This window comes from Mangifera indica, chromosome 10, assembly GCF_011075055.1.
Source record: "Mangifera indica cultivar Alphonso chromosome 10, CATAS_Mindica_2.1, whole genome shotgun sequence".
Lineage (NCBI taxonomy): Eukaryota > Viridiplantae > Streptophyta > Magnoliopsida > Sapindales > Anacardiaceae > Mangifera > Mangifera indica.
In genome coordinates, this window is record NC_058146.1 from 2,788,834 (window position 1) to 2,808,942 (window position 20,109).

Sequence of the window (20,109 nt, forward strand, 5' to 3'; positions counted from 1 at the left end):
TTAAAATAAAGTTTTCTCAATAAAAAAAAAATCGGATTTTTCATATATTTTATTTAAGAATGATTAAATAAAAAAATTTTCATTTATTAAAAAAATTTTCATGATAAGATATGATTAAATATAATGATTAATTTTTTTGGTATTTTTACTTTGTGATCAATAACTTTCAATAGATTATAATTCAAAATAAGTTTGTGGGTTATATATTCTCCATTTTTATTTATTTTAAGATTTTTTTTTTTTTTGGGGGTCCATGCTTATTTTGAATAATTAGGACCAAACTAATTCAGTTGAAAATTTGAAACATATTTTGACAAATCCAAACTTTTTTTTTTTAATTCAAGCTTGGTCTAGACCGAACAATAAGCACCACTTTCTCACTTTCTCCTTGAGAATTTATATTGAAACAGGGTTAAGATGTGAAAAAAAGAAAAGGAGAAGAAAAGGGTTGACAAGGGAAAAAAATATTAGAATACAGGCAAGGTCAATAAGTGGAATTCATGTGAATGAGGTTACCAAGCACTAACAACAATAATAATTCCACCCAACAACTCTGAAAAGCAGACAAAGACACCCAAAACTCTAAACATTAAAAATATATGTATAAATAATATACATAATTTTACACATAAATAATGACATGTCATTGTATGATTGGATATTATTTTATCTTTAATTTAAAATTATTTAATCATATAATAATATATTATTGTTTGTGTATAAACAATAATATGCATAAAAACAGACAAAAACACCCAAAACTCTAAATAATAAAACTATATATACAAATAATATACATAATTTTATATACAAATAATGACATGTCATTATATGATTGAGTATTATTTTATCTATAATTTAAAATTATTCCAATCACATAGTAATATATCATTATTTGTGCATAAAGTTGTATACATGGGATTACTCAACTTTAAATGACAAAACTACCCTCTTAGAAAAAAATAACCCTAAGATTCCGATCTTCTTGACAATGTAAAAAAGATATCTTGAGGCAGCAAGCGTCATTCTCTCACACATTCACAAAAATGGGATGAAGAGACGTTGTCATCACGTGAAGGAAGCTTTCTTTTAAAAATGACAAGGATTGGTATTTCATGTCTTCTTTCTTCTTTTCAAAGCATAAAATAAGGTATCTTTTTTTTGGTTGTTTTGGATTCAATCTAGTTGCTTTGTCTCTTTCTTAAAAGTGAAAAGACATGGTCTATCTTTTTCTCTCTTATTCATTGAATAAAATCTTTACCAATAAAATTTTATATATCTAATTTTAAGTATTCAAAATAGATATTCAGATAACGTATCATCATATAATATAATGATTATAAATTAAATATAAAATACTACTCAATCACGTAATAATGCATTATTTAAATACTTAATTGGGTGCACTTAACATTACTTAATATTTATTTATGTTTTGTCATTGGTAAAAAAATATCAAACAATTATAAAGTTTTAAGAAATTACTTTAAAATTATGGTAATTAATATAGTTTTTAATTATTTAAAATGGTAACTAATTAGGGGTGTGTATGATATGATTTAATATGATAAAAATAATTTTAACCAAATTAAAAAATATTTAATAAAATATTAAATCAAACCAAACCATTTTGAACTTCAAACAAAAAAAATTGGATTCTTGATGTGTATAGACAAGAATTTTGTGTTCTTGGTGACTTTGAAAGAGGAAAAAGTTTTATTTGTGGTTTTATTGTGAGTTAAGTAATCAAAATAGAATCTTTTGCCTTTTTTCTTTGTCTTTTCCCTAGGAAAAATCCAATGGGATTATTAGTGAGGAAAGATACATTAAAGAAATTGTGAAAACTATAAACTAAGTTGAACACTTTGGTCAAGCGACATTAGATCATAGTTAGGGTTTATCTTTTTATTCTTAGAAAGGAAACTATAAAGTTTAGATAAATTTAAATAAACACTAAATAAAAAGTGTATGTTTAGCAATTTAAAATAAAATTTCTTTTAAAAAAATTCCATGCAAACAATGTCAATTAAGAATATGAAACATTTTTATTTGTCGAACAATATTCTCCTTTTGTATGGTGTAAATTTAACACTAAACTTGGGTTTTGCGACTCTTGTCCATATTATTAGTAGCACAGTAAGAAGAAAAAATTTAAACATATTATAAAATATCGGTATTTGATATAATTAGTGTAATATTAAGTGATATTGTCTCTCTCTTTATATATATAATATTGCAAAGTCTCAGTACCTATTATCGGTCTGAATTGGACCATAACGGATTTTTGGTCTATGTGGGAACAATAATAACATATTAGGTTAATTTTTTCATTTTGATGAATTATAAAATAAAAATGACATTTTTTAGTAATTTAATCAATTATCTGATTATTTTTTATCCTAAATTTAGTGTTTTGATTACCGTTGATACTAGTATCCGTATCAATCCAAGATTGAATATATAAAATGAATTAAATCTAGATGTAATTTTTAAAGTAAGCTTTTGAAAATGATAATTGAAGAAGATGTTTAAAAATTGATGGGTTATTGTAAAGATAAGAAGGAATAAAAGCAAGTTGGGTGGCAAGAGATACCAAGTCTTGGATTCCAAAGGATGAGAATGTGAAAGAGATGCTCTTTGTTTTTTTTTTTGGGTTTAATTGTTTGGCTGTCTTTCGGTCAACTCAAGCCCTTCTCTTTCTCTTTCTCTTTCTCTTTCTTCCAAGAATAAATTCCACACCTACCCTTTCATTTTTCTTTTCTAGAATTGACCAATTGTTTCTTTTTAAATTTTATATATATATATATACAATAAAACTGTGTACCCATTTTGGGTACATAAATATGTATACATTTATATGTATCATTATATGATTGGATGATTTGGAATTAAGAATAAAACAATAACCAATCATATGATGACACATATGAGTGTGTATATATTTATGTATCAAAAATAGATACACATAGTATTGCTTATATATATATATATATAAAATGTTATATTTTATATTGGGTCCAATTCCATACAATCATTTCCTTCATTACAAGTAGGATTTGGGCCACTTAGACTTGCAGAGGTTTGAGTTGGCCCATGGGCTGGCACGATCTATATTGTTTAGAGATAATTTAGTTTTGATACGATCTATAAATTTGTAGATTGATATAAAGTTTACAAATATGATGATCATATTGGAGTTTCGTAAAAAGAGGTTTATAATATAAATAAATACAATTTTAAATTAAAAAATAATTATTTTACAACAACTTACTCTTTAATACCAAAATAACTTTGGTGTTTATCGGCTACTTTATTTTTTTATTTTTCTATAAATATCACATTAATTTTTTTTTATTTCTTCACATTCCGCCTATTATTTTCAATTCTCTCTCGACCATCAAACTTACTTAATTTTTCTCAATTCCTTATTTATTTTTAATAAAATATTAAATTAAATCAAACTACTTTGTACAACCAACAAAAAATAAAGTTGGATTCTTGATGTGTATTATCAAGAATTTGTGTTCTTGGTGATTTTGAAAGATTAAAAAGTTTTGCGTGTGATTTTATTGTGAGTTAAGTCTCCAATGAAAAGATTCGTTTCAAATTACTTTTCGTACGTTGGCTAACGGTTTATAATAGACGGAGAAGGTTGTTGACATCAAAGATGCTAAGATTTAGAAGGAAAAAAATATAACTTTTCAAAAGTTATAAAACTTTAAATAGAATTAAGAGAAAAATATAATTAATTATATATATATTTTAATATTATTAATAAAATAATAAATTTATTTATATTTTTAACCAACAAAATTTAATTCTAATTAATCTATAAAGTGGATTTTAAATTTTTTTAAATTTTATAAATATAATTTTAAAAATATATCAAAATTTGAGGTAAAAAAATATCCAAAGGCCTAATTTAAAAGGAATCTTCATGTCTACTTAGCTAACAGATGTTTCAATCCAATCCAACCCAAAATCTCAAATGGGTCCCTCAAGATTCCTTCTCTCTCTGTTTATAACCACTTGTCATGTTCATTTGAATCATTTCAGAGAATTTTACGAATCCACTCCACGCGCTTTTTTGGTGCGTGTTTGAGACCATCCAAATTGAGACAGTCACAACATGTCAAATCAAATATTCTTCTGCCTTCAAAGTTCATCTTTATCTGTTTGTACTCTACTTATTTTCAAAGCCTAATTATTTTTTTTTGTTTTCTCATATTAACTAATTTCTTCTTAAATGGAAATTTATTTTTTATTTTATTATAAATGAATTTTATTGGACATTTCTACCCCACATTACTAAAGAACATAAAATTATCTTTTATTTATTAAGTTTTTGGATTAGATACAAGTGGAGATCAAATATGACAGAAAAACATCTTATTTCGCTTAAATCAATTATAAGTTTTTTTCGGTTTTCTTTTTATCATTCATTGTTCTTAATCCAACCTCTTATGAAAGACCAGTACGATCGTATAATTAATTTCTGATGTACAAAATCTCTTAAAAAGATAAATACATAGCATACTCATAATCACAGAATAACAAAGATCATTAAGTTAGAGGAAAATGATAGAATTAAATTATTGTGCCAAGTAAGAGACCGGGATTACTAAGTTAGAAGGGATATAATTAAGTTATTCTGCCGAATAAAAGAGGTTTACTAAGAAAAAGCTGGAAAAAAATATGATAAGGGTTTTTCTATCAAGTCTCATCTTCCTTTGAGAAGAAACGAGCTTATATAGAGAAATCAGTTAGATACAGTACAAAAAAATGTTATTTATAATTATATAATTAAATGTTATATTATCTTTAATTTCAAATTATTAAATTAAATAATAACAAATATATTCAAAAGTATGCATATAATTTTATTGATTGATTCTGAAAGATAAAAAATAACTAATTTTTTAATCGATAGTATAAAATAAGTTTCTGGAATCAACAAAAAGAACCTAATTTTATAGTCTACACTATCCATCAACCCACCTGCTTAGAAAAAAATGGTGCTTTTGATTCCCTTAGAAATTGCCAAATTGTTAGCCCCTTTTGTATTAAAATATTTCTTCCAGGATTTTGACCGGAAAATAGACATGAAAGCGGGTCATGACAGCTCGCAGGTCATGCGAGCTAGGTCATGGGTCTTAAGACGATGCTTGCGACTCATACGTATCATCATATAATTAGATACAATTTTATTTTTAATTTGAAATCATCTCATCACAATGACATCATAACATATATAAGTGTATATATTTATATATCTAAAATGAATATATATAATTTTATTAAAAACTTTAAATTATTAAAAAATAATAAAAATTAAAAAACGTGTAAAAACAGAGAAGTTTTAGGTTATACCACAGGTCTCGATATGTTAATAGATAGTGTCAAAGCTAACTAAATATGACCCATTATTATACATATTATAATACCCATAAAAAATTATTATTAGGTAAGTTAAGATTTGATTAATTCTAGATTTTCTATTCTAAATTACGGAATCTATGTGATCACAAGATAGTAGATTAGTTACTATTTGTTAATGTTTTCAAAGAGTCTATTTTGTCAAAATTTCGTTTGGCATGGGCTAATTAGTCATTCAGAAAGAAGTTGAGGGTAATTTAGGAAATAAGAAAATTGAAATTTAGAAATTTCGCAACATGATATTCTCCCCAAAGGCCTGCTAAAATAGCGGTAAATACCGTCTGCGCGAGAATCTTATGAACTGAAATTTATTAATTAATTGATTTTTTTAATATTAACTTTAAGTATTCTCCACAAATAAATTAAATATAATTTTTTTATAAATATTTTAATGAAACCCTAAATTAATCTCTAAACTTTGTTGATATCTAAGAATTTTTTCGATAATTATAACCATACGTATTTTTTATAATTATAGGTAAATATGGAGTTAAAATGGGTCGATATATAATATTTTCATATAATTATAATTTAAATTATATTTTTATAACAGAAAATGTATAATATTAATTGGTTTTTTAAATTTGTTTTAATTTTATAAGAAAAAAGTGGTGGGTAACCGACTAAGTTACAAGTGAGTCTTAACTGAGTGGACTCAGAGTTATGCATAGAGGACGCGGAGACGCGAAAGTGACTTTTTAAGATAGAAACGAGTAGCAGAATCTTCGCGTTTCCAAAATTTGGTTTCCAAGTACTCTCCTCACAAACAATCTTTTTCCTTTTCCATATTTCTTTCTTTCTTTCTTTCTCCCCAAACAAACAAAAATCAAAAATCAAAAGAAAATACTTCTCTCTTCTCATCTCAATCTCCATCTCTTATCTCATCTCAACAAACACATACACGTATTTTTGTTTTATTTTTTTTTCTCTTTTGAATCCATCTATTTTTCTATGTATTTTCTTCCATCTCTATATATACACCCAGATCTCGGCTTTCAATTTTCCTCTCTTACTTCTCTATCAGCTTCATTGCCCAGACCCTGATCAAACCTAAGACAGAGAAACATTTTTTTGATTGAATTTTGATACGAAAGAAGGGATTTTTCAGATATGGGTTCGGTTCCACCTGAACTCAGCTTGAATTTTAAACCAACTTTTCTACCTAAAACTGTCAATGATTTTCTCCGTGAGGTTTCGATGATCGGAAACGTTTCTGATAAGGTTTCTAAACTTGACGCCTTTGTCAAGGGATTAGAAGAGGAAATGAAAAAGATCGATGCCTTTAAACGAGAGCTTCCTCTTTGCATGCTCCTCTTGAATGATGGTTTGTTTTCTTTTTCTCTGGAGTAATTCGTTGATGCTTTGTTTTATTTGTTTTTCATCTGGTATTTTTATTATATGGTTTTGATTGGTGGGTATTGTATGAAATTTAGTAGTGAAAAAAAAAAGGAAATTCCAAAATTTAATGCTTTTGGTGTTTCTGATGATTTTGTTGTGATTTGGTGGTGGTTGTTGCAGCAATTGTAGCGCTGAAGGAAGAGCTAATGCAATGTATATCATCAAAGAATGTGAAACCAGTTTTGGAGGAATTTATTCCCTTGAAGAAGAGTAGTTCTGATGATGAAGATGAAGAGACTCCAACCGTTAAAAAGGAAAATGATTCTAGTAAAGATAACAAGAAAAATTGGATGAGCTCTGTGCAGCTCTGGAAAACTGATGACCATAAAACTACTGATCCCATTGTTAATCCCAAACAGAATACCGATCTAAAACTTAAGGTAAGTTTTGAAACAAGCAAAAGGAACTTATGAAAGACCGAAATTTTGATGGTTGATTAACTTTTTTTTCTTGTTCCGGCAGAGAAATGATGAAGAGAATCCATTTAAAAGCAGGACTGAAGCAAGGGCATTTATGCCGTTTAAAGCCTATCCTGGTTTTGCAAGGAAGGAAGACATAGAGGAATTCCCTGTTCATGGGTTGTCTCTGGTTACTCCAGGAATCAAGAATCCCAAAGAGGATACAGGTTCTAGTGGTTCAAGAACCAGTTGTAGCAAATCAATTTCCTCGTCTGCCCCTAATGCAACTGGACCACAACCACCACACCAGCAGACTAACAGGAAGCAGAGGAGATGCTGGTCCCCTGAGTTGCATCGGCGGTTTGTTAATGCCTTGCAACAACTTGGAGGCGCAGCAGGTTGGCTAATGATAATGAACTGAATCTCTGAATTATGTTGATGATTTTGTTGTGATGCATGATACTGTAATTGAATTGAATTCCTTCAGTGTTTTTCTTTCCATTGTATGATTAAAGATTGAATGGTAAAAGAGATGGAAACATTAGCACTGACACATTTATGTCGTTTCGTTTCGATGTTGCAATTTATAGACATGGTTAGAAATTAGCCCTCTTTATAATGATTTTCTTTATCTTGGAAATGTAATCTAATTCGATTGCTGAGCACTAATATGATCTTTACTGATCATTTGCAGCTGCCACTCCAAAGCAGATTCGAGAACTTATGCAAGTTGATGGCTTGACGAACGATGAAGTGAAGAGCCATTTGCAGGTGAGTTCTTGCTTTACCACCAGCTTTACTTTAAGAAGAATGAGTAAAATAGTAAACATCTAAAACACATAGGAAAGGAACTCTCTTCTAGATACAATAAACTTTGCAAATTTTTCTCCTTTTAATTTTGAATGAATGAACTGTAACAACAATTTTTTGGTCATTCCAGAAATACCGACTTCATACTCGTAGAGTACCACCTACTACTGCAGCTGCTCCTGCAAACCATTCCGAAGTTGTTTTGGCAAGTTTGTGGATGTCCCAGGATCAGTATGGCGACTCCTCAAAGGGAAGCAGTTCTCAGTCTGGTTCTCCTCAAGGCCCTCTTCAGTTAGCTGGAAACACTGGAGGGACATCCACAACAGGAGGCGATAGCATGGAAGATGATGAAGATGCAAAGTCTGAGGGTCATAGCTGGAAAAGTCAAATGAACAAACCCGGAAAAGATGATGTATAGTGTGCGTCCACCATGAATTTTGCAGATAAAAAGTATACATGGGAGGAATATTATGACTATATAGCTATAATTATATAATATATAAAGGAGAAGGACCTTTTGTGAGACAGAGGCTGTTAAATTTTGCAGGATTAGCTTTCTTTCTGTATATTATGTGAGTTCTGTTTTCCTCGAATTGATATAGGGACTCCAAAATGTTTCATGTTTTCACAGATGAAAGTGAGACCAGCTATTTCCATGTCATAAAACTTCTAGTTGCCTCTTAAATTCTCTGCTATTTTATTATTACTATTTGAACTTCCATTTTTTTCCCCATGAATTTGAGTTTTGGAAGAACGATGAAACTTTTGCTGGAACCCTTATGAGGAAAACCACAATAAATTCTTCCCTGTGCTTTGCCTTGTACACAGGGAAAGACAAGACAGAAAAAAGTTGGATGAAATTATTTCTTATTCTTTCCATCTTTTTGGGGAATTCAACAGTAGGAGTTAGGATTCCTTCTATTACAATGTTATATCACTTTTTAGTAGTCAATAAGATTTGACATTAGAATTGACAAAGAATCTCATAAAACTTGTTACACATTCTCAGAATCAGTTTACTTCTCCAGGAAAAAAGATATTTCTCGCATGAATTGAGGGCCATGATGCCCTTTCAACCTAAGCCAGACCCTTTTAAACCCCACCAAGAAAAAAAGATTGCCAAACCAAATTCCAGCTTTTTACAGTTGAAAATAGAGACAATTCCTTTTTCTCTCACAACTTGTGCTAGGATGCTGTGTACTGTATTTATCAGAGTTAAAATTTCCTGAAATGTTTCAACATTTGAGGTCCATCTGAGCAATGTACTGTTACTGTTGCATTTACCAGGATCAAAAGAATCATGTTGGGAAGAATCGTTATCATTCAATGTTCCATTTGGTGGTTTGAGAGTTGTGTCTCTAGCCTCAAAGAGCAACTTAAATAGCAAAAGTGGAAACTCCTTGTATAAGAGAATATGAATTCAAGTCTCTTTCGACGATAATTCAAGATTAAACTCTTGACTTACTTAATTCAGTAGTTGTGGAGTCAATCATTGAATCCGAGGTTTTACCTACTTGATGTAGTTGGTTTGGCTTAAAAGGGAAGGTTCAATTGGGCGGGTTCCTCGTTATAAAAAAAAAAAAAATGTATTTCTGGTTGTACAAATTGCAAGAACTAGATGTAGACTTTATCTTTGTGATAATATATTTATGCAGAATTCTCTTTATTCCTGTGATATCTTATGCTTATATCCAATTGTAACATCCCTGGTCCAATAACCCGGCCCACTGTCAAGATATTGTCCACTTTGGACACACGGTCCATCATGGGTTTGTTTCTGGGCTTTGCAACCCAAAACGCGTCTTAACAGTTAAAGAGTTCACAGGATATTTAACTAATCAAATTCTCCCACCACTAACCAATGTGGGATACATAGATAGACCCAACATCTCTCTCGTGCTTTGTCGATGTGGGATTTGTCTAAGGGTATCACATACACCCCCTCTCGTCATTTGAATATGTGATACCCTTATGCGAATCCCACATCGACAAAGCATGGGAGAAATGTTGAGTTTGTCTGTACTCTATCTATGTATCCCACATCGGTTAGAGGTGGGAGAATTTGACTGGTTAAATAACTTGTGTGCTCATTAAACTGTTAAGACGCGTTTTGAGTTGCAAAACTCAGAAGCAAAAACCATGATGGACTGTGTGTCCAAAGTAAATAATATCTTGACAGTGGATCGGATTATTGGACCAGGGATGTAACACCAATTTCAATCATTCTAAATGAGATTCCTCATGTCCTTGTTTTATATTTTTTATAATTAAATGATTCTTCAAAGGAGAGAGTCAATGAATCACATTATACCTCATAATTTATCCAACAAACTACTCACTTTACCAGTCTCAATTGAATGACTGCTAGCTAGGGAAACAGAATTCTAACCAAATTCAACTTTGACTTGGAGCCTAATTTATTCTTTTAGTTTAATGATCCAAAAAATTTATGGAACTTGTTTTGAGTTCAAAACTACAGCCCCATTGAACCCTCACAGTTCATTTGATCATGTAAAAGAATCTGGAAAGAAAAAACAATTTAACCTTTTACTATATAAATACCCACAAGGGATTTTGAATTTGTTTTGCAAACTTGTGTTGGAAACTGCAATCACACCCCAGCTTTAGAATCTATTCCTTGATCCAAATTAAAACATTATTGAAGCAAACTATGCAGGACTAACTTCCAGACCTTAGTTCAATACTAGATAACTATGTAACACGGTAATACAGGCATAGAAACGTGGAAACGCGGAAATGAAATATATACACTTAAAAATATAGAAAACAGGAATGCGAAAACGTATAAATATAAAAAAAAAAAAAATGTTTGAATACCAAATTTTATTTTAAAAAATGCAACCTATATTTTTCCTTTAAATAGGGTTTTTGATTTTAACACAATGAAAAAAAAGAGGTTTTATATACTAAAGGGAAGAGGAGACAACATAAAAGTTAGGATTTAAAATTGTAAATATTTAAAATATTTTTAAAACGTTTTATACTAATTTTAGGCATTTAAAATAAAAAACGTGACGAAAACGTAGGAATAGATTTATATGCTTTCTAGCTAGATAATAATAAAGGCATCAAGTCCTGTAAATAAAAGCAATAAGCTTTAATCATGCAAATTAGGACAAAGGTATCAAATGGGTTACATAGTTTAGAAGGAGGACCAATAATTTAGTATGAAGAAAAGCAATGGATTGGCGAAGTTGTTGAAGATCCCCAGATTTTTATCCTTTTCACCTAACCCAGTCATTTCATATTCCACTAAAAAAACACAATCACTTGTTGTTATGTTATGTTTATCTGGATGCATGACAAAACAGTCACAGGCAAAATAATACAGAAAATCTTTTTGACAAGACATCATGAAATGGGTTGAGCCCACTCTTGATAGTTAGTTCCACTTTAGTCTCTTGGTGAAAAATTATGGAGCCTCTGTTTCTAATCTTGGCTTCATTTTTTTCTCTTTTCTAATCAAGATTCTTAATTTCCAATTAGGGATTAGGGAATAGAATATTATGCAGCTAAGCAAAGGTTTTGGTTATTGACATCACATGGGCATTGAAAGCCTTGAATGATGCTTGATTCCTTATTTATTTTATATTATTGCTATGATTATCATATGTTTTCAATGGTAAAAAGAAAATAAATCTACCCAATTGGTTAATTTGATTATGCCAAACAGAACATAGAAAAACACTTTCAACTAACCTCAAATGATAACTTAAATGACGAAAAATAAGACTTTATATATAAAAGAGTATGAGTTTAAGTATCTTTTGATGACATATCAAGATTAAACTTTTTATTTATTTGATTCAATGATTGTGAGATCAGTCACTAGATTTAGAGTTTATTTTACTCGATATAATTGATTTTGATCCAATATAGTGGTTTGACTCTGATGAGGTTTCTCAATATAAAAGAAAGAAGACATTTGTAATTGTTGTTATTAGATGCTCTATTTCACCTAATTTACTTAAGCAATGAGATTAAATTTTGAGTTGTCCTTTAGGGTTTAAGCTAAGCTTTGGAAAATCTTATATGCACAATATTATATACATATACTTTTGAGTATATAAATAATATGTCATTATATGATTTAATATTATTTTATGTTTAATTTAAAATATTTAATTACATGATGACACATTATTTGTATATTTAATTATTATTTTGTAATGATTTTATTCTCATGAATAAAAAATTTCAATTTGAATTGGTTCCCACATAATTTAAGTCTAATATCATAGTTTTTTTTTTTTTCAACCAATCAAAAAAAAAAAAAAAAAATCGAATGGGAAGTTTTATGGCACAAAAGACACAACTTCAACCCAGAAAAGGCTCATTTTGGGTCTCAATGATTGGTCCATTAGTGGCTCATAAGCTCAATATAAGTGGGCCTAAAATCACAAACCAAGCCCTTAACATAATCAATAAGCTTCACTTTCTATTTTTACTTAATTTTTTTCTAATTACACATTTATTCTTAAATTAAATTACTAACTTGCAACTTCTACTTAGTAAAATTAATTTTGACATCTATTTTGAAGTTTATTTATCTATTAAAACTTGTAATTTCTTAATTTTGAAATGATCAAATTACCCTTAGAAAGATTTAAGGGAAAAGTGTTTGAAACTACCCTTTTTGTCAAAATCCAAACCTTAAAATACCGGTCAAACCCACAAGCAACGGTCAAGTGTCAGAAGAGTACCCATATTTTCGCGCGAAACGTGGATTCAATTCAATATCAAGTTTACAGTTACTAAAGTTGAGGGGAGAAAGAGAGAGAAACCAAAATCAATTAAACAACATTTCGCAGACCTGCAAAATCCAAAGAATGGCTCAAGCACAAGCCGTGAGGATTGAAGAAAAGACTACACAAGACAAAGAAGGGATGAAGAGCACAACAAATGGCGGTACTAGTAGTGGGAGTGTGCCCTTCAAATTCAATGCTCAGGCGCCTGAGTTTGTGCCCAGATCGCAAACCCGGATGCCCATTTCTGGATATTACTATCCTTGTTTTCACTATCTTGGTGGGACTGTTGGTGCTTCTGATTGGATCTTTGTTGGGGATCAAGAACCTGTTTATGCCATTTCAAATTCTAATGTCACGCTCCCCAATTCCTCGAAAAATGTCCTCACTGATGATCTCAAGCAAAAGATCATCAAAGAGGTTACCCTTCTTCTGCATTTTGATTATTTCTGTTTCATGTTTTGTTTACCTATGAAAGATCGAATATTGTTTGATGAGGATCGGTTTATGAAATGGGATATGAAAGACTAGTGAGATCACTCTAAACTTAGATGGAATTTCACCTTTAATTTAGATCAAGGGACATTTCCCGGCATTTCAAAGTTACGAGATTTTTAAAGGGTTGTCATGATTTTCTTGACATTAATTCAGACCTTTTCACATATGCTTTCCATTTCTCTTCATCCTCCTCCTCTCTCCTGATTCATTTATGATAGACTTTGAGCACATTAGAGTGGAATTACATTGATATGGTTGGATCCGTATTATGATGAAATGCTTTGCGAGTGTGTGTCACTCTTGAGTTCTGACAGGACTCTCGTTCATTCTATAAGGAGGGCTATTTATACATTTAGTCTTTCGGCATTGGATAGGATAATTTTTCCAGCTCAAAACATTGTGAAACAATATTTTCTAGTTCATAAGTTTCCCAGTTTATTTCCAGGTACCTTTTGGTCTAAGGGTGATTTATGACTTTGTGAACAAAACAGGTGGAATACCAGTTCAGTGCCATGAGTCTTCTTGCAAATGAAACTTTATCAAAACACATGAACAAAGATCCAGAAGGTTTTGGTAAGGATCGTTGCATTTTATTTGTAGAGTCCAATTTCTCAAGTTGCTGTTTCTTATACTTCCAAATGAAACAATTTTGATTTATGATTTTTGGCTCTTCACAAGTGCCCATATCTGTCCTTGCTTCCATGAAGAAGATCAAGTCTCTTGTTGGTAATAACCAGATACTTACCCAAGCACTGTGGTCCTCTTCAAAGCTTGTAAGTTTTTTCCGTTAAATTTACACAATCATAGCTTATTATGACAGTGATCGTAGAAAATTTACTATAATTTCTTCAGATCGCTGTATAAATATTCTCATTTTTTTTAAGGTTCTAAGTGATGATGGAAAGAAGGTGAGGCGTAAACACCCTTTCACGGAGAAAGAGAAAGAGGAATTGCAGGTAAAGACACTTTAATTTTTACAGTACATGGGTTATTCTAAACTTGTTCTTTGAAAACCTTTTGGTGCAATACAATTTGTGTTATGTTTTGCAGTCTTGTACTGTTGTAGCAGAGAACTTACCTGAAGATCACTCTCACCAAAACTTGGAGAAAATATTTAGTGTGGTTGGGAGGTTGGATCTATAAATTAGTCCTAATTTTTCACAAATGCCAAGATTCAAGATTGTCATTGCTGCATACTAATAGTTTATATCATCAACAGAGTAAAAAGCATTCGCATTTGTCATCCTCCTGAATCCAATTCTTCGCGCTCTAAAAGCGATTTCTTTGTGAGTAACAAGGTATACAAAGATAAGATTTAGCTCATTTTGTTTATTAAAGTTAGAGATATGACTTCAAAAAGTTTTTTATGTAACTTTTATTGTTTCTTTTGCTTAAGCTACATGCCCTTGTGGAGTATGAGAATTCTGATATAGTTGAGAAAGCGGTATGCTAACACTAGACTTCCATTGTATTTATGTTCAAATTCTTTTTAACTCAATTTAACAGCATTGAGAGTGTGCTACAGGTTGATAAGTTAAGTGATGAAAGAAATTGGAGGAAAGGGCTTCGAGTAAGGCCACTGATTAGATGCTCGGTATGTGTAATTATATTGTTGCTATTTGATCATAACGTTATCTTTGTTTATTCTGTTCTTATGCTTATGCTCCATACAACATTTATAGTTTCCAATTTACAATTTTGTAGCCAAAATCTGTTCTAAAGAACAGAAAGTCAGACTTTGATGGCATTTTAAACGATGAGGAAGAGGCTGAAGATACATATTGGCCAAACCACCCAGATTTGGTCATAGAGAACAATGTAAGTGTCATAATCACAGAATGGGAAAACTGGCATAATGATAACAACTCTTTTGCTGTTTACTTGAAAAATATGCAGAAAAAACTTATCTAAAAACAAAAAAAATAAGAAAAAAGTGAATGAAAATGTTACAATCTCATGTAAGGTGTTTTGGCAGGCTGAAGAACATTCAATAGGATCAAAGAAGGGATGGGCTAGAGGGCGTGGACGTGGACAAACCCACATTGGACGTGGGTTGTTGGCTCCATCTCTTCAATCGAGCAGTGCAATTCAGTCTGAAACATTTGTTAAACAGACTTCTAAGGGTCCTAGAATGCCAGATGGAACTAGGGGTTTTACCATGGGGCGAGGCAAGCCATCAAGTCCACAAGCTCTAGCCACTTCACCTTAAAGATTCTGCCCCTACTAGGCTGTGCTCTAGCTATTAGTTACTGAAATGGCTCTGCAATCCTGAAAGCAAGAATTGAGCAAAACTAGCAATAATAATATGTAGTAGATGGGTTCATCATTTTATATTTAGTCATTCATTGATTCATGTTCTTCTTAGTTATTCAAGATGTATAGTAATGATATGTCACAATTGTGACAACGTTTATTTACTAAATTTTTTCAAGTAGAAGATCGAAAGTAATTTTATGTGTATGAACAAATACATGTAATGTATGTGTCTTGTTTATGTTTGTTATGTCAGAAGACATAACATATTAATAAAAGCTACTATAAAAGTTTATCATTTACATTAACTATTTCATTGTTCATGGCAAAATTAAATATTATTCTATCTCTTAGACCATTGGTTGTTAAAGAGCAGGAGACAATAATTATTTGCACTGACCGACTGGCCTATTAGCTCAGTTGGTTAGAGCGTCGTGCTAATAACCTGAAGATCTCAAATTTTCATGAATTTTTTGCTGTAAACTCACATGGCTAGTGACTTGATCTGACTCCGGTGTTAAACTCTAGTGGGTTCAGTAAATTTCGTGAAGACAAGGCTTCTCAATTTCATGCAGCTTTAGGGTCTACTGGGGAATTCTTTCTTAATGTTATCTCTTAAATTTCTATACTAGCAGTAATTTCATTATATAATACAAAGTGCACACACAAGTATCTCATAATAACCTACCTTAAACTGACACTTGTATTAGCACTCGAAGAAACTGGTTAAGATTATATAAATGGTGTCTTTTCTTTGGAAGTTGACTAACTATTTCAAGCCCTTCGCATGCCTTTTTGATATGAAATCCTAGTCATGTTTTAGGGTTTGGTTTCACTAAGCACACGTATGAACATACTTTGGAATACTTTAGTTTACTTTTCTGCAATAAATGACTTCAAATGGCTATGTATTTGATGAACATGTGGCTTCTGCATCAATGGTGATAGTTTGCAGTCTTTGACTTGGATGAGTGTAGATTGTTATTAAGAAATAATTTTAGAAACTCGCACGTTATTATCTTCTCATATTATAATTCTGTTTAGATTGGATATATAGCTGTCTCTCTTTGTCACAGTCCACTACAGATTTTAGTGGGAATATAAGCAGAGTGAACATCTAACTTCGATTTAAACTTAGGGGTTAGGTTAAGTGGTTAAATGAAAGAATCTCCTCATAAAGGAGGGGATTCGATTAGCATGATTTCTCCCTTATGTGAAAAACTTGGATTGATTGACTTGAGATCAAATAGTAATGTTCCAGTGCAGTAATTGTGAGTCTAATAACTACATTTCGGAATTTACTTTTTCGACTTTGTCAGAACAAGGTTCTGCGGTCATAATCATATATATATATACACACATATAAACTTCAGATATGTCTTCCCTAGTTAAATTATGTGTAGTTGATATCATCAATATATTCAGAATTTTCTTAAAACTATGAAATAATTGCTGTGGCCACTAGGTACTGATCAGTGATCACCATAGTGGCATGGCCACCTTCCAAGCTTAAACCAATGAAAATCCTTCGACCCTCCATTCATTTTGCTTATAAATTAATCATCATTCCCGTTTGAGTTCATTAGAATCAGTAGTTTTAATCTTCTTCAAGCTATGGGTCATAAACTCTTCTTCTGCACCATTCCCTTCTTTTTCATCTTCTCTTTGCTCTCCCTCGTTTCATCCTTTCCTTCTGGGCAGTTCGGCCAGTACGATAACTTCTATGCTAAATCATGCCCCTATTTGCCAATGATTGTTAAAAATAATGTTCAGGCGGCTATCATGAATGACTCCAGGATGGCTGCATCCCTTCTTCGGCTCCACTTCCATGATTGTTTTGTCAATGTAATTGTTGCTGTAATCAGTGAATGCTTTGTGTTAATACTTTGTTTTGGCCCCCTTGAACCCAAGATGAACACTTGTAAATGTATGCATTCTTAAGAGTGTTTTTGTCTTATTTTATTCTCTTTTCTGCACAGGGTTGTGATGCCTCAATTCTTCTTGATGACACTGATAAATTGGAGGGAGAGAAAAATGCATTACCAAATCGGAATTCTGTTCGTGGGTATGAAGTCATCGACATTATAAAGGCAGACGTTGAAAAAGCCTGCCCATCAACCGTTTCATGTGTTGATATTTTGGCTCTTGCAGCTAGGGAGGCTGTTGTTCAGGTAATCATCAAAGTTCACAGTTAACTTATGAGCTCTTTCTTTCAACTAATTGTTTCTTTTGTTCTTTAATTTCTGGTAACAGTCTGGAGGACCCTTCTGGCCGGTTCAATTAGGCCGACGAGATGGATTAACTGCAAACAAAGCAGCAGCCAATTCAGAACTGCCATCCCCCATTGAGCCTCTGAAAAACATCACTGCCAAATTCATTGCAAAGGGCCTTGACATAAAGGATGTTGCAGTCCTCTCAGGTTTTTTGATTCACTTTCTCTTATTTACTAAATGTAATTGATATGGATTTTGTTGCTTTGCTCTTTTACAGGAGCCCATACCATAGGCTTTGCTCAATGCTTCACCTTCAAGTATAGACTGTTTAACTACAAAGGCTCAGGCAAGCCTGATCCTGCACTTGATTCCTCTGCACTTCAAAATTTACAAAGCTTGTGTTCGAATCAGGATTCATCAAACACCAATGTTGCTCCTCTCGACCCCTTGAGTATTTACAGATTCGACAATGTGTATTACACAAACCTTTTGCAAAACACAGGGCTTCTTGAATCTGATCAAGCATTAATGGGGGACTCAACAACTGCTGCATTGGTTATGGCCTATAGTATGAACCCTTATCTTTACTCCAGTGATTTTGCTGCATCAATGGTGAAGATGGGAAACATTGGTGTACTCACAGGGCAAGATGGGGAGATCAGGAAGGTTTGTAGGTCTGTCAATAACTGAAACCAGCAGATTAGAAGAAACTTGTGTAGTTTAACTAATACTCTAATCTATATGAGGCCACCAGCTATAAATAATCTGGTTCTGGTGTGTGCTAGCTTCTGTTGTAATTGGTAAGTGAAGTTAATGCAAAGCATAATTGCCTCTCAAATTCTGATGTTTATATAGTCTATATGTTTGCTTTCAAGGGTGTTTGATTGCCAATTAAAACTATCATGATTCCTTTTGACATATCACGACTAAATTCTTGATTTATCTTATACAATAATTATAAAGTTGATTATTGTGTTCAAAAATGATACTTTTTTGGTATGATATGTTCAACCTCGAAAGGACAATTTGTCTAAGGGTCTATGTAATATGAGTTGTAGAAATGTGTGTACTCTCCCATCAAGCACACATAATTTTATAAATAAAAGAAGTTGATTTCAGCTTTGAAATAAGAAGGAAAAGTGAAAATTAAGAGAGGGAATTGAATGGCACAATGGTTTGGAGCAGAAGCCGACAAGGAGTGCAAAGTTGGATAAAAAGAAAGAAAAGAAAAGGCGGTAGACGCCTGAGACTGAACCCATTGAGGTCCCAAAAATCACTCATAAAATGCCACCCTTTTATATAATTGGATCTGCAAAAACTATTCTAATTCATGAACATTATCATCATCCTCATTCATACACTCAGACAAATATACTGACTGTAGTTCAAAGTTGGAATCTCCTCCAACCCTGCCAATATTTTTTTGGGATCTCTATTCGAGGCTGGAGGAGTCAAGACTCTGATCTATTCACTACCCAATTGCCTTGCGCTTTTCAACTTCAATTTCAATGGTATACTTTTAGTTTGCAAGTATATCTCCCACAGAGTTGTAGCCGGAGCCTCAGCTTGAATGAGACAAGCCCAATTCATTTATCTCAAAGTCATCAAAGAAGCGTGTGTGTGTAAGTGAGCATGCTAGTAATTCTTAAAAGGAATATAAATAGGAAAGTGACTACTTGAGAAAATCTCATTATTTCCCCTTATAAATGAGACAATATTATTGAATTTGTTTCTAATTTTTTTTATTTTTAGCTCAATTTTAGATGAAATTATGGATGCAAAAATGTTTGTTCGACTAAGATTTACTTAAAAGGTTACAAATGGAGATAAAACATATATTAATTTGGGTTACTGACTATATTCTTATAATCTCTGGAGTATCATATAAATATTTTAATTAATTTCTCTTAATTTCACCTGAAACAGAAGAGAAAATGAGAAGGAAAAATGGATGGATTGTGAAAGTTGGAAAACATTGATGAAAAATTTCTGAATATTGTTTCAAATCTCCAAGCTTTTGCTGGTCAAGCTGTGAACATGTTATTCTTCCATTGCTATTAAGCTATCGCTTTACCGTTTCTAACTTATCCAGAAACAGTTTCTTTCAGTACTGAATGATCAGAAAAGAAACAACTTTCTTTCTTCATTTTAAAAGGTATTCTCTCAAAGTGCTTTTGTTTTTGTTTTACCCTCCAATAACTTGACACACTCTCCCTCTTTTTCTCTTCTTTCCTCTCCACTTTTCACCAAACTCTTCATCAAACTCCATTTTCATTTCTTAACACTGAATATTTCTTCTTTTTCGCCATTTTTGCCAGCCAAACTGACCGATTCAAT

The 20,109-nt window shown here is 31.7% G+C and overlaps 3 protein-coding genes across 3 annotated transcripts; all 3 read left to right on the plus strand.

Moving 5' to 3' along the window:
* The first annotated feature begins 6,184 nt into the window (after positions 1 to 6,184).
* LOC123226895 (transcription factor HHO6) lies at positions 6,185 to 8,727 on the plus strand. Its single transcript, XM_044651456.1, has 5 exons — positions 6,185 to 6,760; positions 6,955 to 7,214; positions 7,297 to 7,630; positions 7,927 to 8,003; positions 8,173 to 8,727. Exons 1-5 carry the CDS (start codon positions 6,547 to 6,549, stop codon positions 8,458 to 8,460), a joined length of 1,173 nt encoding a protein of 390 aa, XP_044507391.1. The 5' UTR covers positions 6,185 to 6,546; the 3' UTR covers positions 8,461 to 8,727.
* A 4,074-nt stretch (positions 8,728 to 12,801) lies between these two features.
* LOC123228354 (la-related protein 6C) lies at positions 12,802 to 15,833 on the plus strand. The gene is made up of 10 exons (XM_044653723.1): positions 12,802 to 13,228; positions 13,798 to 13,879; positions 13,985 to 14,079; positions 14,191 to 14,262; positions 14,357 to 14,436; positions 14,526 to 14,604; positions 14,703 to 14,750; positions 14,832 to 14,900; positions 15,011 to 15,124; positions 15,282 to 15,833. Exons 1-10 carry the CDS (start codon positions 12,893 to 12,895, stop codon positions 15,513 to 15,515), a joined length of 1,209 nt encoding a protein of 402 aa, XP_044509658.1. The 5' UTR covers positions 12,802 to 12,892; the 3' UTR covers positions 15,516 to 15,833.
* Positions 15,834 to 17,142: 1,309 nt separating this feature from the next.
* Positions 17,143 to 18,551, plus strand: LOC123228403 (peroxidase 10). The gene is made up of 4 exons (XM_044653806.1): positions 17,143 to 17,404; positions 17,539 to 17,730; positions 17,813 to 17,978; positions 18,050 to 18,551. The coding sequence occupies exons 1-4, from the start codon at positions 17,174 to 17,176 to the stop codon at positions 18,460 to 18,462; spliced, it is 1,002 nt and encodes a 333-aa protein (XP_044509741.1). The 5' UTR covers positions 17,143 to 17,173; the 3' UTR covers positions 18,463 to 18,551.
* Positions 18,552 to 20,109: the final 1,558 nt, after the last annotated feature.

What these genes read in the sequence shown, in the direction of transcription:
- LOC123226895 (XM_044651456.1), top strand. Translation starts at nt 6,547, where the DNA reads ATGGGTTCGGTTCCACCTGAACTCAGCTTGAATTTTAAACCAACTTTT. An exon ending in ACAACTTGGAGGCGCAGCAG is followed by an intron (nt 7,631 to 7,926) that starts GTTGGCTAATGA and finishes GATCATTTGCAG; the next exon opens with CTGCCACTCCAAAGCAGATT. An exon ending in AAGTGAAGAGCCATTTGCAG is followed by an intron (nt 8,004 to 8,172) that starts GTGAGTTCTTGC and finishes TGGTCATTCCAG; the next exon opens with AAATACCGACTTCATACTCG.
- LOC123228354 (XM_044653723.1), top strand. Translation starts at nt 12,893, where the DNA reads ATGGCTCAAGCACAAGCCGTGAGGATTGAAGAAAAGACTACACAAGAC. An exon ending in CAAAGATCCAGAAGGTTTTG is followed by an intron (nt 13,880 to 13,984) that starts GTAAGGATCGTT and finishes GCTCTTCACAAG; the next exon opens with TGCCCATATCTGTCCTTGCT. An exon ending in GGCCACTGATTAGATGCTCG is followed by an intron (nt 14,901 to 15,010) that starts GTATGTGTAATT and finishes ACAATTTTGTAG; the next exon opens with CCAAAATCTGTTCTAAAGAA.
- LOC123228403 (XM_044653806.1), top strand. Translation starts at nt 17,174, where the DNA reads ATGGGTCATAAACTCTTCTTCTGCACCATTCCCTTCTTTTTCATCTTC. An exon ending in TCCATGATTGTTTTGTCAAT is followed by an intron (nt 17,405 to 17,538) that starts GTAATTGTTGCT and finishes TTTTCTGCACAG; the next exon opens with GGTTGTGATGCCTCAATTCT. An exon ending in GGATGTTGCAGTCCTCTCAG is followed by an intron (nt 17,979 to 18,049) that starts GTTTTTTGATTC and finishes GCTCTTTTACAG; the next exon opens with GAGCCCATACCATAGGCTTT.